The sequence below is a fragment of the Aquarana catesbeiana genome, linkage group LG06, assembly GCF_042186555.1.
Source record: "Aquarana catesbeiana isolate 2022-GZ linkage group LG06, ASM4218655v1, whole genome shotgun sequence".
NCBI classification, from domain to species: Eukaryota; Metazoa; Chordata; class Amphibia; order Anura; family Ranidae; genus Aquarana; species Aquarana catesbeiana.
The window spans coordinates 417,002,278-417,024,957 of NC_133329.1; the positions used below are offsets into that span (position 1 = coordinate 417,002,278).

A 22,680-nucleotide genomic window follows, 5' to 3' on the forward strand; every position below is an offset into this window, starting at 1 on the left:
CCCAGTGATGTCACCAACCCCCCAATATATCCCAGTGATGTCACCAACCCCCTTCAATATATCCCAGTGATGTCACCAACTCCCCAATATATCCCAGTGATGTCACCAACCCCCCAATATATCCCAGTGATGTCACCAACCCCCCAATATATCCCAGTGATGTCACCAACCCCCCAATATATCCCAGTGATGTCACCAACCCCCCAATATATCCCAGTGATGTCACTAACACCCCCCTAAATATATCCCTGTGATGTCACCAGCCCCCCAATATATCCCAGTGATGTCACCAACCCCCCCAATATATCCCAGTGATGTCACCAACCCACCAATATATCCCAGTGATGTCACCAACACCCCCTCAATATATCCCAGTGATGTCACAACCCCCCAATATATCCCAGTGATGCCATAACCCCCCGATATATCCCAGTGATGTCACAACCCCCCCCCCCGATATATTCCACAGATGTCACCCCCCAATATATCCCAGTGATGCCACCAACCCCCTAAATATATTTCAGTGATGTGACCAACCCCCCCCGATATATCCCACTGATGTCACAACCCCCCCCCGATATATTCCACAGATGTCACCCCCCAATATATCCCAGTGATGCCACCAACCCCCTAAATATATTTCAGTGATGTGACCAACCCGCCCAATATATCCCAATGATGTCACCGACCACCCCCAATATATCCAAGTGATGTCACTGACCACCCAATATATCCAACTGAAGCCACCAACCCCCCCCAATATATCCCAGTGATGTCATCGACCCCCAAAATATCCCTGTAATGTCACCCACCCTCAATATACCCCAGTGATGTCACCAACCCTCAATATATCCCAGTGATGTGACTGACCCCCTAATATATTCCAGTGATGTCACCGACCCCCCAAAATATCCCAGTCATGTCACCGACCCCCCAATATATCCCAGTGATGTCACCAACCCCCCAATATATCCCAGTGAGGTCACCGACCCCCCCAATATTATGCAGTGATGTCACCGACCCCCCCAATATAGCCCAGTGATGTCACCAACCCCCTATTATATCCCAGTGATGTGACCAACCCCCCCAATATATTGCAGTGATGTCACCGACCCCCCCAATATATCCCAGTGATGTGACCGACCCCCTAATATATCCCAGTGATGTCACCAACCCCCCAATATATTGCAGTGATGTTCCCAACCCCCAATATATCTCAGTGATGTCACCAACCCCCCCAATATATCCCTGTGATGTCATCGACCCCCAAAATATCCCTGTAATGTCACCCACCCTCAATACACCCTAGTGATGTCACCAACCCTCAATATATCCCAGTGATGTGACTGACCCCCAATATATTCCAGTGATGTCACCGACCCCCCAAAATATCCCAGTGAGGTCACCAACCCCCTCAATATATCCCATTGATCTCACCAACACCCCCAATATATCCTAGTGATCTCACCAACCCCCCAATATAGCCCAGTGATGTCACCGACCCCCCAATATGTCCCAGTGATGTGACTGACCCCCCAATATATCCCAGTGTTGTCACTGACCCCCAATAAATCCCAGTGATGTCACCAACCCCCCAATATATCCCAGTGATGTCACCAACCCCCCCAAAATATCCCATTGATGTCACCGACCCCTCAATATATTCCAGTGATGTCACCAACCCCCCAATATATCCCAGTTATGTGAGTGACCCCCTAATAGATCCCAGTGATGTCACTAAACCCCCAATATATCCCAGTGATGTCACCAACCCCCCAATATGTCCCAGTGATGTGACCAACCCCCCACTATATCTCAGTGATGTGACTGACCCCCTAATATATTGCAGTGATGTCACCGACCCCCCAATATATCCCAGTGATGTAACTGACCCCCTAATATATCCCAGTGATGTCACCAACTCCCCCAATATATCCCAGTGATGTCACTAACCCCCAATAAATCCCAGTGATGTCATCAACCGCCCAATATATCCCAGTGAGGTCACCGACCCCGCAATATAGCCCAGTGATGTCACCAACCCCCTATTATGTCCCAGTGATGTCACCGACCCCTCAATATATTGCAGTGATGTCACAGACCCCCCAATATATCCCAGTTATGTGATTAACCTCCAATATATCTCAGTGATGTCACCAACCCCCCCAATATATCCCTGTGATGTCATTAACCCCCCAATATATCCCAGTGATGTCACCAACCCCCTCAATATATCCCAGTGATCTCACCAGCCCCCCCAATATATCCCAGTGATGTTACCAACCCCCCAATATAGCCCAGTGATGTCACTGACCCCCAATATGTCCCAGTGATGTGACTGACCCCCCAATATATCCCAGTGTTGTCACTGACCCCCAATAAATCCCAGTGATGTCACCAACCCCCCAATATATCCCAGTGATGTCACCAACCCCCCCCCAATATGTCCTGGTAATGTCACCAACACCCCCCATCAATATATCCCAGTGATGTCACCGAACCCCCAATATATGTGACGTCACTTACACCCTCAATATATCCCGGTGATTCCACCAACCCCCAATATATCCCGGTGATGTCACCAACCCCACCTCCCACTATATTCCAGTGATGTCACCAACCCCTCCCAATAAATCCCAGTGATGTCACCGACCCCCCCAATATATCCCAGTTATGTGAGTGACCCCCTAATATATTCCAGTGATGTCAACAACCCCCAATATATCCCAGTTATGTGAGTGACCCCCCCAATATATCCCAGTGATGTCCCTGACCCTCCAATAAATCCCAGTGATCTCACCAACCCCCTAATATATCCCAGTGATGTGACTGACCCCCCAAAATATCACAGTGATGTGACTGACCCCCGCTACATCCCAGTGATGTCACCCACCCCCAAATATATCCCAGTGATATCAACAACCACCCCAATACATCCCAGTGATGTCACAACACCCCAATAAATCCTAGTGATGTCACCGACCCCCCAATATATCCCAGTGATGTCGCCAACCCCCCAATATATCACAGTGATGTCACCAACCCCCAATATATCCCTGTGATGCCACCAACCCCCAATTTATCCCAGTGATGTCACCGAACCCCCAATATATCCTAGTGATGTCTCCAACCCCCCAATATTTCCCAGTGATGTCACTGACCACCCAATACATCGCAGTGATGTCACCAGCCTCACCAATATATCCTAGTGATGTCACCAACCTCCCAATATATCCCAGAGATGTCACCGACCCCCACCAATATATGTGATGTCACTAACACCCCCAATAAATACCAGTTATATCATTGACCCCCGTTATATCCCAGTGATGTCACCAACACCCCCCAAGATATCCCAGTGATGTCACCAACCCCCCCAATATATCCCAGTGATTTGCTCCGACCCCCCAATATATCCCGGTGATGTCACCAACCCCCCAATATATCCCAGTGATGTCACCAACCCCCAATATATCCCAGTGATGTCACCAACCCCCCCAATATATCCCAGTGATATCACCGACCCCCAATATATCCCAATGATGTCACCAACCCCCCCAATATATCCCAGTGATGTCACCAACCCCCCAAATATATCCCAGTGATGTCACCAACCCCACCCCCCACTATATTCCAGTGATGTCACCAACCCCCCCAATATATCCCAGTGATGCCACCAACCCCCCAATATATCCCAGTGATGTCACCAACCCCCTCAATATATCCCAGTGATGTTACCAACCCTACCCCCCAATATATTCCAGTGATGTCACCAACCCCCCCAATATATACCAGTGATGTCACCAACCCCACCCCCACTATATTCCAGTGATGTCACCAACCCCCCAATATATCCCAGTGATGTCACCAGCACCCCCAATATATCCCAGTAATGTCACCAACACCCCCTAATATATTCCAGTGATGTCACCAACTCCCCCAATATATCCCAGTGATGTCACCAAGCCCCCAATATATCCCAGTGATATCACCGACCCCCCCAATATATCCCAGTAATGTGACTGACCCCCAATATATCCCAGTGATGTCACCAACCCCCAATATATCCCAGTGATGTCACCAACCCCCTCAATGTATCCTAGTGATGACATCGAACCACTCCCAATATATCCCAGTGATGTCACCAACCCCCTATATATCCCAGTGATGTCACCGACCCCCAATATATTCCAGTGGTGTCACTGACCGCCCCCCCATATATCCCAGTGATGTGACTGACTCCCTAATATATCCCAGTGATGTCACCAACCCCCCAATATATCCCAGTCATGTCACCAACCCCCCCAATATATCCCAGTGATGTCACCGAACCCCCAATATATCCAAGTGATGTCACCTACCCCCCAATATATCCCAGTGATATCACTGACCCCCCCAATAAATCCCAGTGATATCACCAACCTCCCCAATATTTCCTAGTGATGTCACCAACCCCCCAATACATCCCAGTGATGACACCGACCCCCCCATAATTTCCCAGTGATGTCACCAACACCTCCATTAATATATGCTAGTGATTTCATTGACTCCGTTATATCCCAGTGATGTCACCAACATCCCCCAATATATCCCAGTGATGTCACCAACCCCCCAATATATCCCAGTGATGTCACTGACCCCCCAATATATCCCAGTGATGTGTCTGACCCCCTAATATATCCCAGTGATGTCTCCAACCCCCTAAATATATGCCAGTGATGTCACCGACCCCCTAAATATATGCCAGTGATGTCACCGACCCCCTAAATATATCCCAGTGATGTCACCAACCCCCAATATATCCCAGTGATGTGACTACCCCCTAATATATTCCAGTGATGTCACCGACCCCCCATATATCCCAGTGATGTGACTGACCCCCTAATATATCCCTGTGATGTCACCAACCCCCAATATATCCCTGTGATGTCACCAACCCCCCAATATATCCCAGTGATGTGACCGACCCCTAATATATTCCAGTGATGTCACGACCCCCCCAATATATCCCAGTGATGTGACTGACCCCCCAATATATCCCAGTGATGTGACTGACCCCCCAATATATCCCAGTGATGTCACCAACCACCCCAATATATCCCAGTGATGTCACTGTCCCCCAATATATCCCAGTGATGTCACCGACCACCCAATATATCCCAGTGATGTGACTGACCCCCTAATATATCCCAGTGATGTGACTGACCCCCTAATATATCCCAGTGATGTCACCAACCCCCTCAATATATCCTAGTGATGTCACCAACTCCCCCAATATATCCCAGTGATGTCACCGACCACCCAATATATCCCAGTGATGTCACCAACCCCCCCAATATATCCCAGTGATGTCACCAACCCCCCAATATATCCCAGTGATGTCACCGACCACCCAATATATCCCAGTGATGTCACCAACCCCCCCAATATATCCCAGTGATGTCACCAACCCCCCAATATATCCCAGTGATGTCACCGACCACCCAATATATCCCAGTGATGTCACCAACCCCACCCCCACTATATTCCAGTGATGTCACCAACCCCCCAATATATCCCAGTGATGTCACCAGCACCCCCAATATATCCCAGTAATGTCACCAACACCCCCTAATATATTCCAGTGATGTCACCAACTCCCCCAAAATATCCCAGTGATGTCACCAAGCCCCCAATATATCCCAGTGATATCACAAGCCCCCAATATATCCCAGTGATATCACCGACCCCCCCCCGATATATCCCAGTGATGTGACTGACCCCCAATATATCCCAGTGATGTCACCAACCCCCCAATATATCCCAGTGATGTCACCAACCCCCCCAATGTATCCTAGTGATGACATCGAACCACTCCCAATATATCCCAGTGATGTCACCGACCCCCAATATATTCCAGTGGTGTCACTGACCCCCCCCATATATCCCAGTGATGTGACTGACTCCCTAATATATCTCAGTGATGTCACCAACCCCCCAATATATCCCAGTGATGTCACCAACCCCCCCCAATATATCCCAGTGATGTCACCGAACCCCCAATATATCCAAGTGATGTCACCTACCCCCCAATATATCCCAGTGATATCACTGACCCCCCAATAAATCCCAGTGATATCACCAACCTCCCCAATATGTCCTAGTGATGTCACCAACCCCCCAATACATCCCAGTGATGACACCGACCCCCCCATAATTTCCCAGTGATGTCACCAACACCTCCATTAATATATGCTAGTGATTTCATTGACTCTGTTATATCCCAGTGATGTCACCAACATCCCCCCAATATATCCCAGTGATGTCACCAACCCCCCAATATATCCCAGTGATGTCACTGACCCCCCAATATATCCCAGTGATGTGTCTGACCCCCTAATATATCCAAGTGATGTCTCCGACCCCCTAAATATATGCCAGTGATGTCACCGACCCCCTAAATATATGCCAGTGATGTCACCGACCCCCTAAATATATCCCAGTGATGTCACCAACCCCCAATATATCCCAGTGATGTGACTACCCCCTAATATATTCCAGTGATGTCACCGACCCCCCATATATCCCAGTGATGTCACCAACCCCCCCAATATATCCCAGTGATGTCACCAACTCCCCCAATATATCCCAGTGATGTCACCAACTCCCCCAATATATCCCAGTGATGTCACCAAGCCCCCAATATATCCCAGTGATGTGACTGACCCCTAATATATTCCAGTGATGTCACCGACCCCCCCAATATATCCCAGTGATGTGACTGACCCCCCAATATATCCCAGTGATGTGACTGAACCCCCAATATATCCCAGTGATGTCACTGTCCCCCAATATATCCCAGTGATGTCACCAACCACCCCAATATATCTCAGTGATGTCACTGTCCCCCAATATATCCCAGTGATGTCACCGACCACCCAATATATCCCAGTGATGTCACCAACCCCCCCAATATATCCCAATGATGTCACCAACCCCCCCAATATATCCCAGTGATGTCACCAACCCCCCCAATATATCCCAGTGATGTCACCAACTCCCCCAATATATCCCAGTGATGTCACCGACCACCCAATATATCCCAGTGATGTCACCAACCCCCCCAATATATCCCAGTGATGTCACCAACCCCCCAATATATCCCAGTGATGTCACCGACCACCCAATATATCCCAGTGATGTCACCAACCCCCCCAATATATCCCAGTGATGTGACTGACCCCCTAATATATCCCTGTGATGTCACCAACCCCCAATATATCCCTGTGATGTCACCAACTCCCCCAATATATCCCAGTGATGTCACCAACTCCCCCAATATATCCCAGTGATGTCACCAAGCCCCCAATATATCCCAGTGATGTGACTGACCCCCTAATATATCCCTGTGATGTCACCAACCCCCAATATATCCCTGTGATGTCACCAACTCCCCCAATATATCCCAGTGATGTCACCAACTCCCCCAATATATCCCAGTGATGTCACCAAGCCCCCAATATATCCCAGTGATGTGACTGACCCCTAATATATTCCAGTGATGTCACCGACCCCCCCAATATATCCCAGTGATGTGACTGACCCCCCAATATATCCCAGTGATGTGACTGAACCCCCAATATATCCCAGTGATGTCACTGTCCCCCAATATATCCCAGTGATGTCACCAACCACCCCAATATATCCCAGTGATGTCACTGTCCCCCAATATATCCCAGTGATGTCACCGACCACCCAATATATCCCAGTGATGTCACCAACCCCCCCAATATATCCCAATGATGTCACCAACCCCCCCAATATATCCCAGTGATGTCACCAACCCCCCCAATATATCCCAGTGATGTCACCAACTCCCCCAATATATCCCAGTGATGTCACCGACCACCCAATATATCCCAGTGATGTCACCAACCCCCCCAATATATCCCAGTGATGTCACCAACCCCCCAATATATCCCAGTGATGTCACCGACCACCCAATATATCCCAGTGATGTCACCAACCCCCCCAATATATCCCAGTGATGTCACCAACCCCCCAATATATCCCAGTGATGTCACCGACCACCCAATATATCCAAGTGATGTCACCAACCCCCCAATATATCCCAGTGATGTCACCGACCACCCAATATATCCCAGTGATGTGACCACCCCCCAATATATCCATGTGATGTCACCAACCCCCCAATATATTCCAGTGATGTCACCGACCCCCCCATATATCCCAATGATGTGACTGACCCCCTAATATATCCCTATGATGTCACCAACTCCCCCAATATATCCCAGTGATGTCACCGACCCCCAATAAATCCCAGTGAAGTCACCAACCCCCCAATATATCCCAGTGATGTCACCAACCCCCCCAATGTATCCTAGTGATGACATCGAACCACCCCTAATATATCCCAGTGATATCACTGACCCCCCAATATATCCCAGTGATGTCAACAACCCCCCAATACATCCCAGTGATGTCACCCACCCCCCAATATATCCCAGTGATGTCACCAACCCCCCAATATTTCCCTGTGATGTCACCAACACCTCCATTAATATATCCCAGTGATGTGTCCGACCCCCTAAATATATGCCAGTGATGTCATTGACCCCCTCAATATATCCCAGTGATGTGACTGACCCCCTAATATATTCCAGTGATGTCACCAACCCCCCCATATATCCCAGTGATGTGACTGACCCCCTAATATATTACTGTGATGTCACCAACCCCCAATATATCCCAGTGATATCACCAACTCCCCAATATATCCCAGTGATATCACCAACCCCCCAATATATCCCAGTGATATCACCAACCACTCCAATATATCCCAGTGATGTCACCAACCCCCCCCCCCCAATATATCCCAGGGATGTCACCAAACCCCCCCCCCAAAATATCCCAGTGATGTCATCAACCCCCCCAATATATCCCAGTGATGTCACCAACCCCCCAATATATCTCAGTGATGTCACCAACCCTCCCAATATATCCCAGTGATGTCACCAACCCCCAATATATCTCAGTGATGTCACCAACCCTCCCAATATATCCCAGTGATGTCACCAACCCCCCAATATATCCCAGTGATGTCACTGGCCCCCCAAATTTATCCCAGTGATGTCACTGGCCCCCCAAATTTATCCCAGTAATGTCACCAACCCCCCCAATATATCCCAGTGATGTGACTGACCCCTAATATATCCCAGTGATGTCACCAACACCCCAACATATCCCAGTGATGTCACCAACCCCCAATATATCCTAGTGATGTCATCGACCCCCCAATATATCCCAGTGATGTCATCAACCCCCAAAATATGCCAGTGATGTCACCAACTCCCCCAATATATTCCAGGGACGTTACCAACCCCCCAATATATCCCAGTGATGTCACTGACCCCCCAATATATCCCAGTGATGTCACCAACCCCCCAATATCTCCCAGTGATGTCACCAACCCCCCCAATACATCCCAGTGATATCACTGACCCCCCAATAAATCCCAGTGATGTCACCAACCCCCCAATACATCCCAGTGATGACACCGACCCCCCCATAATTTCCCAGTGATATCACCAACACCTCCATTAATATATGCAAGTGATTTCATTGACTCCGTTATATCCCAGTGATGTCACCAACATCCCCCCAATATATCCCAGTGATGTCACCAACCCCCCAATATATCCCAGTGATGTCACTGACCCCCAATATATCCCAGTGATGTGACTGACCCCCTAATATATCCCAATGATGTCTCCGACCCCCTAAATATATGCCAGTGATGTCACCGACCCCCTAAATATATGCCAGTGATGTCACCGACCCCCTGAATATATCTCAGTGATGTCACCAACCCCCAATATATCCCAGTGATGTGACTACCCCCTAATATATTCCAGTGATGTCACCGACCCCCCATATATCCCAGTGATGTGACTGACCCCCTAATATATCCATGTGATGTCACCAACCCCCAATATATCCCTGTGATGTCACCAACTCCCCCAATATATTCCAGTGATGTCACCAACTCCCCCAATATATCCCAGTGATGTCACCAAGCCCCCAATATATCCCAGTGATGTGACTGACCCCCTAATATATTCCAGTGATGTCACCGACCCCCCAATATATCCCAGTGATGTGACTGACCCCCCAATATATCCCAGTGATGTGACTGACCCCCCAATATATCCCAGTGATGTCACTGTCCCCCAATATATCCCAGTGATGTCACCAACCACCCCAATATATCCCAGTGATGTCACTGTCCCCCAATATATCCCAGTGATGTCACCGACCACCCAATATATCCCAGTGATGTCACCAACCCCCCCAATATATCCCAATGATGTCACCAGACCCCCAAAATATATCCCAGTGATGTCACCGACCACCCAATATATCTCAGTGATGTCACCAACCCCCCTAATATATCCCAGTGATGTCACCAACTTCCCCAATATATCCCAGTGATGTCACCGACCACCCAATATATCCCAGTGATGTCACCAACCCCCCAATATATCCCAGTGATGTCACCAACCCCCCAATATATCCCAGTGATGTCACCGACCACCCAATATATCCCAGTGATGTCACCAACCCCCACAATATATCCCAGTGATGTCACCAACCCCCCAATATATCCCAGTGATGTCACCGACCACCCAATATATCCCAGTGATGTCACCAACCCCCCAATATATCCCAGTGATGTCACCGACCACCCAATATATCCCAGTGATGTCACCAACCCCCCAATATATCCCAGTGATGTCACCGACCACCCAATATATCCCAGTGATGTCAGCAACCCCCCAATATATCCCAGTGATGTGACTGACCCCCTAATATATTCCAGTGATGTCACCGACCACCCAATATATCCCAGTGATGTGACCACCCCCCAATATATCCATGTGATGTCACCAACCCCCCAATATATCCCAGTGATGTGACTGACCCCCTAATATATCCCTATGATGTCACCAACTCCCCCAATATATACCAGTGATGTCACCGACCCCCAATAAATCCCAGTGATGTCACCAACCCCCATAATGTATCCTAGTGATGACATCGAACCACCCCTAATATATCCCAGTGATATCACTGACCCCCCAATATATCCCAGTGATGTCACCAACCCCCCAAAACATCCCAGTAATGTCACCCACCCCCCAACATATCCCAGTGATGTCACCAACCCTCCCAATATTTCCCTGTGATGTCACCAACACCTCCATTAATATATCCCAGTGATGTGTCCGACCCCCTAAATATATGCCAGTGATGTCATCGACCCCCTCAATATATCCCAGTGATGTGACTGACCCCCTAATATATTCCAGTGATGTCACCAACCCCCCCATATATCCCAGTGATGTGACTGACCCCCTAATATATTACTGTGATATCACCAACCACCCCAATATATCCCAGTGATGTCACCAACCCCTCAATATATCCCAGGGATGTCACCAACCCTCCCAATATATCCCAGTGATGTCACCAACCCCCCAATATATCTCAGTGATGTCACCAACCCTCCCAATATATCCCAGTGATGTCACCAACCCCCCAATATATCTCAGTGATGTCACCAACCCCCCAATATATCCCAGTGATGTCACTGGCCCCCCAAATTTATCCCAGTGATGTCACTGGCCTCCCAAATTTATCCCAGTAATGTCACCAACCCCCCAATATATCCCAGTGATGTGACTGACCCCTAATATATCCCAGTGATATCACCAACACCCCAACATATCCCAGTGATGTCATCGACCCCCAATATATCCCAGTGATGTCATCGACCCCCAATATATCCCAGTGATGTCATCAACCCCCAAAATATGCCAGTGATGTCACCAACTCCCCCAATATATTCCAGGGATGTTACCAAACCCCCAATATATCCCAGTGATGTCACTGACCCCCCAATATATCCCGGTGAATTCACCAACCCCCAATATATCCCAGTGATGTCACCAACCCCCCAATATATCCCAGTGATGTCTCCAACCCCCCAATATTTCCCAGTGATGTCACCAACCCACCCATTAATATATCCCAGAAATGTCACCATCCCCACCCCCCACAATATTCCAGTGATGTTACCAACCCCCCAATATATCCCAGTGATGTCACCAACCCCACCCCCCACTATATTCCAGTAATGTCACCAAACCCCCCAATATATACCAGTTATGTCATTGACCCCCGTTATATCCCAGTGATGTCACCAACACCCCCAAGATATCCCAGTGATGCCACCAACCCCCCAATATACCCCAGTGATGTCACCAACCCCCAATATATCCCAGTGATGTCACCAAACCCCCCAATATATACCAGTTATGTCATTGACCCCCGTTATATCCCAGTGATGTCACCAACACCCCCAAGATATCCCAGTGATGTCACCAACGCCCCCAATATAGTGATGTCACCAACCCCCCCAATATATTCCAGTGATGTCACCAACCCCCCAATATATCCCAGTGATGTCACCAAACCCCCCCAATATATCCCAGTGATGTCACCAACCCCACTCCCCACTATATTCCAGTGATGTCACCAACCCCCCCAATATATCCCAGTGATGTCACCAACCCCACCCCCACTATATTCCAGTGATGTCACCAACCCCCCCAATATATCCCAGTGATGTCACCAAGCTCCCAATATATCCCAGTGATATCACCGACCCCCCCAATATATCCCAGTAATGTGACTGACCCCCAATATATCCCAGTGATTTCACCAACCCCCCAATGTATCCCAATGATGTCACCGACCCCCCTATATATCCCAGTGATGTCGCCAACCCCCCAATATATCCTAGTGATGTCACCCACCCCCTAATATATTCCAGTGGTGTCACTGACCCCCCCAATATATCCCAGTGATGTCACCAACCCCCCAATATATGCCAGTGATGTCACCCACCCTCCAATATATCCCAGTGATGTCACCCACCCTCCAATATATCCCAGTGATGTCACCAACACCTCCATTAATATATGCTAGTGATGTCATTGACCCCCATTATATCCCCGTGATGTCACCAACATCCCCCCAATATATCCCAGTGATGTGACTGACCCCCCAATATATCCCTGTGATGTCACCAACCCCCAATATATCCCTGTGATGTCACCGACCCCCCCTTTTATCCCAGTGATGTGACTGACCCCCTAATATATCCCAGTGATGTCACCAACCCCCCCAATGTATCCCAGTGATGTCATTAACCCCCCCCCAATATATCCCAATGATGTCACCAACCCCCCCCCCCCAAATTTATCCCAGTGATGTCACCAACCCCCCAATATATCCCAGTGATGTCACCAAACCCCCCAAATTTATCCCAGTGATGTCACCGAACCCCCAATATATCCCAGTGATGTCACCGACCACCCAATATATCCCAGTGATGTCACCAAACCCCCCAAATTTATCCCAGTGATGTCACCAACCCCCCAATATATCCCAGTGATGTCACCAAACCCCCCAAATTTATCCCAGTGATGTCACCGAACCCCCAATATATCTCAGTGATGTCATTAACCCCCAATATATCTCAGTGATGTCACCAACCCCCCCAATATATCTCAGTGATGTCACCAACCCCCCCAATATATCTCAGTGATGTCATTAACCCCCCCAATATATCCCAGTGATGTCACCAACCCCCCCCAATATATCCCAGTGATGTCACCAACCCCCCAATATATCCCAGTGATGTCACCAACCCCCCAATATATCCCAGTGATGTCACCAACCCCCCAATATATCCCAGTGATGTCACCAACCCCCCAATATATCCCAGTGATGTCACCAACCCCCAATATATCCCAGTGATGTCATTAACCCCCTTTATTTATATTAATGATGATTGGGATAATAATAATGATGATGTTATTGTAGGAATCGATCATTATCGGTGCGATGTTTTGGAATGTGTGTGTTCCTGTAGATCTGGCGATATAAAATTGTTTACTTCCGACCTCCATCGTTCTGTTTGTAAATAAATCTGACAGCCGACAATCTCTGTACAATCCGAATTCTCAGCAGATCTGTGTGTATATGGAATATAGAGGGACAGATGTGATCGGTTCACTCCAAATCTTTTGTAAATCTTATTTAAATTGTATGTGTTAGATATCGTACGATCTCCACAATATACAGACAAGGAAATGATTAGCAGACGATCTGCAGGCCTGTCCGACCTCCATGTCCGATATCTGCATTCCAACATCGTCCGATCACCATCCAATCTTCATCTGAGAAATGCAAATTCTGCAGCTTCAATCCATTTATTTATAAATCGGCCGATGTGGGGGAGGGGGTGTATTCGAAATAAATGATGGAGGAGAAGAGGAATTGTCCTATTAATGGGGACAAGTAGAACGATATACATCGTACGATTGAAGCCCTGCCGAGCTATTTTTTGCTGTAGATATAATGTAATATTCATCGTACAATTTGTGTCGGATAATTAAACATTTAAGATCCGATATTAGACTTATAGAAAAAAAGAATAAACAGGAGAAAATAATTGCATTTGATTCGGTCGGATTGGAATGTCTGTCCCTGGAAATATCCTATGATGGGAACAGATGGAACGATTAGATCGTTTGCTTAACATGAGTCAATTCGTTCATTTGTGAGATTTAATTTATTGTCCCAATTTCACTTCCATCCGAGAGACCAGTGTGTATATCGTACGATGTGTGTGGTGTGTATATCGTACGATGTGTGTGGTGTGTATATCGTACGGTGTGTATAGTGTGTATATCGTACGATGTGTGTAGTGTGTATATCGTACGATGTGTGTGGTGTGTATATCGTACGATGTGTATATACAGATGATTGTACAATGTGTAGGAAGAGTCCTGGTCTCTCTGATGGTTTAGGTGGGGATTGTAGGATATGTGGACAATATAGATTGAATATATTATCTGTGGGGTGATTGTATCTTCTTTCTATACATCGCACATGAGTGTATAGAATGTATGGGGTGTAGATCGTACAGTAACAATTGTAGAATATAGATTGTACAGTGTGTAGATCGTATACATGGAATGGGACCCTCGTTGTATATATAGGGGGAGGGGGGAGTATATTGAAGTGAATGGATTGTATCCTCTCTATACGATGGAGATATGATCGGAGGGGGTGTATGGACACATCGTATATATATATATATAGTGATGGTATATATGATTATATCTCTATCTGGCAGACACACATTGTATATAGAGAGTATATATTATATATACCTGGTACTCACAGCGTGTCCTCCTCCTGTATAATGTATATATATATGATCTATGAAGGTATATATTATATATTTGAGGGGTATATATATATATATAGGACAACCGACTGTGTGTCTATATACCCCTCAAATATATAATATATACCCACCATACACTATATATATATATATGATCTGTATATGGAGGGTATATATTATATATTTGTGGGGTATATAGACACACAGCTGGTTCTCCTATACATGGTATACATTATATATATATGAAGGTATATATTGTATATATATATATATGGAGGTGTATATTGTATATATATATATATGGAGGTGTATATTGTATATATATATATATATGGAGGTGTATATTGTATATATATATATGGAGGTGTATACATATTATATATATATAAGGTATATATATATTGTATATTTTTGGGGTACACGGACACCCCTCCCCCTCCGATGCTCCGCACTTGATGGGACATTTCTCGGGCTGTGATTGGTCGGTGGCGGAGATTTGGGGCAGATCGGTGGCCTGTGATTGGTCGGTCACACGTGCTCTCCTCTCACGTGCTTCCGGTGGTAGGAAAAGCTGAGTGTAGGAGAGGAGAGTTTTCAGAGCGCAGAGTGCGGAGGAGGAGGGAGGATCGTCCACACATCGCCCGATCTCCAGTAGTCATGTCGGTTGGGGCTCTGTAGGGTGCAGATTGTCGGGTGTAGAGGGTGTCATGGAGGATCAGACTGAGCAGAGCCCCGGAGCCCCCAGTGACCCGGATAGTGGGGTCTCCCCTCCCCCCCTACACCCCGGAGCCCCCCCACACCGGACCACCAACTTCTTCATCGATAATATCCTCCGACCAGACTTCGGCTGCAGGAAGGAGACTCCGGGGAGAGAGAACGTCAACCCCCTCCACCCCTCCCCCAACCCCGACCCCCCAACCGACACCCCCAAAGGAGGGGACCCCAATTCTACCATCATCATCGCCGCCGCCCCCCAACACAACAAATCCTCCGACCCCATGGTGTGGCCGGCCTGGGTCTATTGTACCCGATACTCCGACCGACCGTCCTCCGGTGAGTGCCCGACCCCCATCGGCCGATCTGTGTGTGTGGAGGGGAGAGAGACTGTGTGCTGCACAGAGAGTTCTGTGTGATTGTATGGTGTATGGTGTGATCTCCCAGCACTATGCATGCGATGTCATATCGGGACCAAATATATTATTTTATTTATAAATAAATGTCATATCGGGACCAAATATATCGCAGGAGAAGAAACATCGAATGGAATATAATAATAATAATAATTGTACGATATGGTCGGCTGTCATCGGTGTGAGTAAAATTTATTCCCAAACTGTTGGCACGATATAGATCGTGTATTATAATAATAATAATAATGATAATTATACTCCCCCAATCCAGAGGGATTTCACCTGGGGGGGGGGGGGGGGGAATAATTCTTCACACCGACCAGTCCGGCCATCTGTGGGGAGATCTGATCGGGGAGACTCCGATTTCTATCGGTGGGGAGATTCTCTCTATTATAGAAAGTGAAAGTAAAATAATTACAGAACGATATCCGCCCGATTCACATCATCATCGATAAATACCCCCGACTTCTGATCGGTCATACAATCCCCCTAACCCGACCGCTGTCATATTATAATATATATATATCGGTGACGTGTATAGTGATATATAATACGATATATATCGGTGTGTGATGGAATATTGTACAGGAAATATCGGTGTGATATAATATAACCGATCCTCCGATCCCTCCTGTATACATTTGTATATAAAATGATATCATTGTAGATTGTCAGCTCCTGGGATCAATTCCTCCGATCCCTCCATGTATACAGAGAAATCCTATAATATATATATATATCTGTGTGATAGTATACAGGGGGATATATAATATATTACAGATCGGAGGAACGATTAGTAAATATTTCTCTACAAAGAGAGATGAGAATTATATATAATGTGATCGATGGAGGTATATATTATATATCTGTATACAGACACAGCGGGGTCTTCTGTATATCGGTGTATATATATCTGTACAAACAGCCGCTTCTCCTATACATGGGATATATATATATATGTGTGTGTACAGTATACAGAATATATATATATGTGTGTGTGTGTACAGTATACAGAATATATATATATATAGTACGCACAGCCGCTTCTCCTATATATGATCTGTATATTGTAGATGGTATATATTTTTATATAGATATAGTATATGAAGGGTATATATTGTATATCTGGTACCCGCAGCTGGTTCCCCAAAGTGTGTGTATATATATATATACAGCGATAGTATACACCTAACTATGTGATTAAAAATTATTCGCCGTATACAATATAATACACACCGATCTGTATACAATATAATACACACCGATCTGTATACAATATAATACACACCGATCTGTGGGAATATATTAGTGGTATAATATCGCTGTGTACAGAGATCGGACCATCATAGATCGGTGTGTATATTATCACCGCCAACACACAGAATATAATATAATAATTCCTACAATCATTTATAGAAAATAACAATCCTAATATTATCAATAACGATATTTCAGTCCGATCTTCCGATCTCATTTCTCCCTCATAGAAAATAAATATACATCCTCACCGACCGATAATAATATTAATGAATATATTTACACACAAATTGTACAATTTCCGGATTCCTCAACAATACTGAAATATCACTTCTATTATTATTATTATTATTATTATTATTATTATTATTATTATTATTATTATTATTATCGATATTTGATTTCCGGGGTCGCAGTGAAGATCGGTGACAGATGAGATCAGTGATCAGGATTAGATTTTTATATCATCAATAATTTAATAATCGATGTATTTATTGTGTGATAATCAGGCTGAGTATATATATATGTCTGTACATCTATGGATCAATACAGCAATCACATCGGCCTGGTACAGATCACCCCCCATACACATTGTATAGAGGATGAATATTGGGGGATCTCCTGACACTGAAATTATATTTTATTAGTTACAGAGAAGAAACACACAGCCGATGTTCGGTCGGTATTGTCTGTGTGTGTATCGGTGTCACCAATATCTGTACAATCCGATAGACCGATCTGTGCCCGGATCCCCTCCACCACATCTGTCTATTCATTCATTAGGGGCGATATTTATCGGTGCGATGGTGAAAGTTTGTTAAATCCCTCATCATTACATCGTATCGTCCTGTATGTGTGTGGAATCCGCTGACACCCCAATTTCCGATCTCTGTCTATAAATACAACAACCTCCCCTCCCCCACACCACCAATAAATTATTATTATTATTATTATTATTATTATCATTATTTGGCTCCATGTAGGCGGGGCTTACAAAAACTCCATTTCTCCTGACAGAGAAAATCCGAATATAGAGAATTATTGTACAAATATAAAACGAGATTAGGAGAGATTGACGTTTTTCTATATTATTATTATTATTATTATTATTATTATTATTATTATTATTATTCTCTGAATTAGTGAATTGAACTCTTTATGAAATATTTGATATTATTACACGGATATCGCTCCATAGACCGCAGCGCTGTACACAGGAAACATTCTCTTTTCTTTCCATGATGAGATAAAACAATTATCGTGCGATATCTGACACATCGATCCTTTATATTATTATTATATAGAGGAGGATTTCCTTCTCACAGATTTCATGTTCGGATGGTGTGTGGTGGTGGTGGTAGTGGTGGGGGGGGGGGGATAATTTATTTTTTATAGTTTCATGTTTATTTATTCTTCCATTTTGTTGCTGCGACCATCAGACAAATCGGTCTGTAAATGGGCAGAAAATGCGACTGAATTCTGTGCGATAATAAAAGAAGAATTCATAGACAGAGAAATTGGTAGATATCGTACGATGAGAGGGAACATTGTACAGAATAGTGAGGGGGCCACACAGAATAATAATAATACATATCTATATATACAAATTGTACAACATTTTCAAGAATCCCTAATACTGAAATATCCCTTCTATTATTATTATTATTATTATTATTATTATTATCATTTATATTATTACATCTATAGATATAGCTCTGACATATACCGCAGTACAGAGAGAACATTCTTTTTTATCTTTTTGTTATTAAATAAACTATAAAATCCGCCAATCTCACCTCTTCTTCTGATTGGTGGATGATGGGAAAATATATAAACAGGAAATAAATGTCTGTATTGTGTGCGGAGAGAAGGAGATCATAATAATAATAATAATAATAATAATAATAGAGATCTCCTTCTCTCCGCACACAATACAGACATTTATTTCCTGTTTATATATTTTCCCATCATCCACCAATCAGAAGAAGAGATGAGATTGGCGGATTTTATAGTTTATTTAATAACAAAAAGATAAAAAAGAATGTTCTCTCTGTACTGCGGTATATGTCAGAGCTATATCTATACATGTAATAATATAAATGATAATAATAATTATTATTATTATTATATATTATCTCTGACTTCCTGTGTTCATGTCTGATCATTATATTAGTGGTATTATTATTATTATTATTATTATTAGTAATAGGAGGAGCGGCATTATTATTATATAATTTCTCTGACATCCTGTCCTCATATCTGATCATTGTTTTTATTAGTAGAAGTAGTTAGGAGTAGTAGTATTAATATTGGTGGTGGTAGTAGTCTGTTAGATTGTAAGCTCTTCTGAGCAGGGCCCTCCTAACCCTCTTGTAATGTTCTGTCTTCTTATTATAATGTAAAGTGTTGGTGTCAAATACATCCTGTATAATAATAATTATTAATAATATTTGTAGAAGTTTTAATAGGAGTAGTATTATTGGTATTGATGGTAGTATTAGTATAGGAGTAGTAGTAGTATCTGGTAGTAGCAGTTGGTAGTAGTATTATTGGTGGTAGTAGTAGTATTAGTGTAGTAGTATCTGGTAGTAGTAGTATTAGTATAGGAGTAGTAGTATTGTTGGTAGTAGTAGTATCTGGTACTAGTAGTATTATTGGTGGTAGTATTAGTATAGGAGTAGTAGTATTGTTGGTAGTAGTAGTATTAGTATAGGAGTAGTAGTATTATTGGTGGTAGTAGTATTAGTATAGGAGTAGTAGTATTATTGGTGGTAGTAGTATTAGTATAGGAGTAGTAGTATCTGTTGGTAGTAGTATTAGTATAGGAGTAGTAGTATTATTGGTGGTAGTAGTATTAGTATAGGAGTAGTAGTAGTAGTATCTGGTGGTAGTAGTAGTATCTGTTGGTAGTAGTATTAGTATAGGAGTAGTAGTATTATTGGTGGTAGTAGTAGTATCTGGTGGTAGTAGTATTAGTATAGGAGTAGTAGTATTGTTGGTAGTAGTAGTATTAGTATAGGAGTAGTAGTATTGTTGGTAGTAGTAGTATTAGTATAGGAGTAGTAGTATTGTTGGTAGTAGTAGTATTAGTATAGGAGTAGTAGTAGTATCTGGTGGTAGTAGTATTAGTATAGGAGTAGTAGTAGTATCTGGTGGTAGTAGTATTAGTATAGGAGTAGTAGTATTGTTGGTAGTAGTATTAGTATAGGAGTAGTAGTATCTGGTGGTAGTAGTATTAGTATAGGAGTAGTAGTAGTATCTGGTGGTAGTAGTAGTTTTTGTACTTATTTGTTTGTATTATTATTATGATTATTTCTGTATTTAGTTTCATTTTCATTCTTATACTTTGTATCACTCAGAGATATGAAGGGGGAGGGGGGGGGGGGGGTTCACCTCAATGACAGGGGACATCCAATCACACTTCATCACCAGAACCCCGCACTGTGATTGGTCGCTGATCGCCTATCCTGTATATAATAATGGATTTTAACTCTCTCAAAGTATCTTTTCAGTCCTCACCATTGTAGCAGATCGTACCGATAATATAAATAGGATTCCCAGATTGTATATTGTTTATTTCATCACAAAAGGACAAATAACATGTTCCCTCTGTACAGCACTGCGGTATATGTCAGAGCTATATAAATGTATAATAATGTGTGACTATGGGGGAGGGGACATTAGAGTGTAAGCTCCTCTGGATATATAAATATCTCCATCTTGCACATACACAGTATATATGAGATCTCTATATATAATCTATGCCCCCCCCCCCCCCCCTGTGTCCCCCTTTTAGGGCCCCGGACCCGGAAGCTGAAGAAGAAGAAGAATGAGAAGGAGGATAAGCGGCCCCGCACGGCCTTCACCGCGGAGCAGCTTGCGCGCCTGAAGAGCGAGTTCCAGGCCAATCGCTACATCACAGAGCAGAGGAGGCAGACCTTGGCCCAAGAGCTGAACCTCAACGAGTCCCAGATCAAGATCTGGTTCCAGAATAAGCGGGCCAAGATAAAGAAGGCTACTGGTCTGAAGAATGGACTGGCCCTCCACCTGATGGCCCAGGGACTGTACAACCACTCCACCACCACGGTGCAGGAGAGGGAGGAGAGCGACTGACTCAGCCCCCCCACCTATAAATATATATATATATGTACGTCACAGAGCCCCCTGTATAGATTTCTATCAGGTAAGGACCCCGGGACCACCCTCCCCTCCTCCAACCTCTGTGATTTCTGGGTGACCCCCAACAGTGACTGTGGACTCCCCACCCGAGTCTCCCCCTGGAGGGAGGCAGCAGAACTTTCCTTTCAAGCCAAAGATTTTATTATGTTGAGGAGGAGTCTGTTCCTGGGGGGAGTTCCGAGCCGGACTGGAGAGCCCCTCCCCCTAGGAGCGCATAACTTATTTTCTATGAATAAACCGATTATTATTCCACCGGAAATTGAGCACATAGTCTGGACATCTTATTCCTGGGCTGGGGGAGGGGTGGGAGGTTTATACACACCCCAGGGGGGGCATTCTGCCTCCCCCCACTGCACTCAACAATCATACCAGGAATCTGCATCCGAATCTGTCCAATATCTGACACGATATCTATCCACCCCCCCCCACACACACACAGGTCACCCCACAACCCCCCGAACCTCACATACTACAATTCACACAACACCCCACCCCCATCCAAACCATACCCCCCCCATCACACAACACCCCTTCCTCCTTCACCATACACCCCCACCTATACCCCCCCATCACACGACACCCCTTCCTCATACACCATAAACCCCCACCTACCCCCCACCACACAACACCCCTTCCTCATATACCCCCCACCACACAACACCCCTTCCTCCTTCACCATACACCCCCACCTATACCCACCACACAACACCCCTCCCTCCTTCACCATACACCCCCACCTATACCCACCACACAACACCCCTCCCTCCTTCACCATACACCCCCACCTATACC

The 22,680-nt window shown here is 45.1% G+C and overlaps 1 protein-coding gene across 1 annotated transcript; it reads left to right on the top strand.

The window, feature by feature from the left end:
* The first annotated feature begins 15,888 nt into the window (after positions 1-15,888).
* On the top strand, positions 15,889-22,173 carry EN1 (engrailed homeobox 1). The gene is made up of 2 exons (XM_073634998.1): positions 15,889-16,375; positions 21,506-22,173. The coding sequence occupies exons 1-2, from the start codon at positions 16,030-16,032 to the stop codon at positions 21,820-21,822; spliced, it is 663 nt and encodes a 220-aa protein (XP_073491099.1). The 5' UTR covers positions 15,889-16,029; the 3' UTR covers positions 21,823-22,173.
* The last annotated feature ends 507 nt before the right edge of the window (positions 22,174-22,680 follow it).

Bases quoted from the DNA above. Each gene is read 5' to 3' on its own strand.
- EN1 (XM_073634998.1), top strand. From the start codon at position 16,030: ATGGAGGATCAGACTGAGCAGAGCCCCGGAGCCCCCAGTGACCCGGAT. The intron at 16,376-21,505 runs GTGAGTGCCCGA...TCCCCCTTTTAG, and splicing joins CTCCGACCGACCGTCCTCCG to GGCCCCGGACCCGGAAGCTG.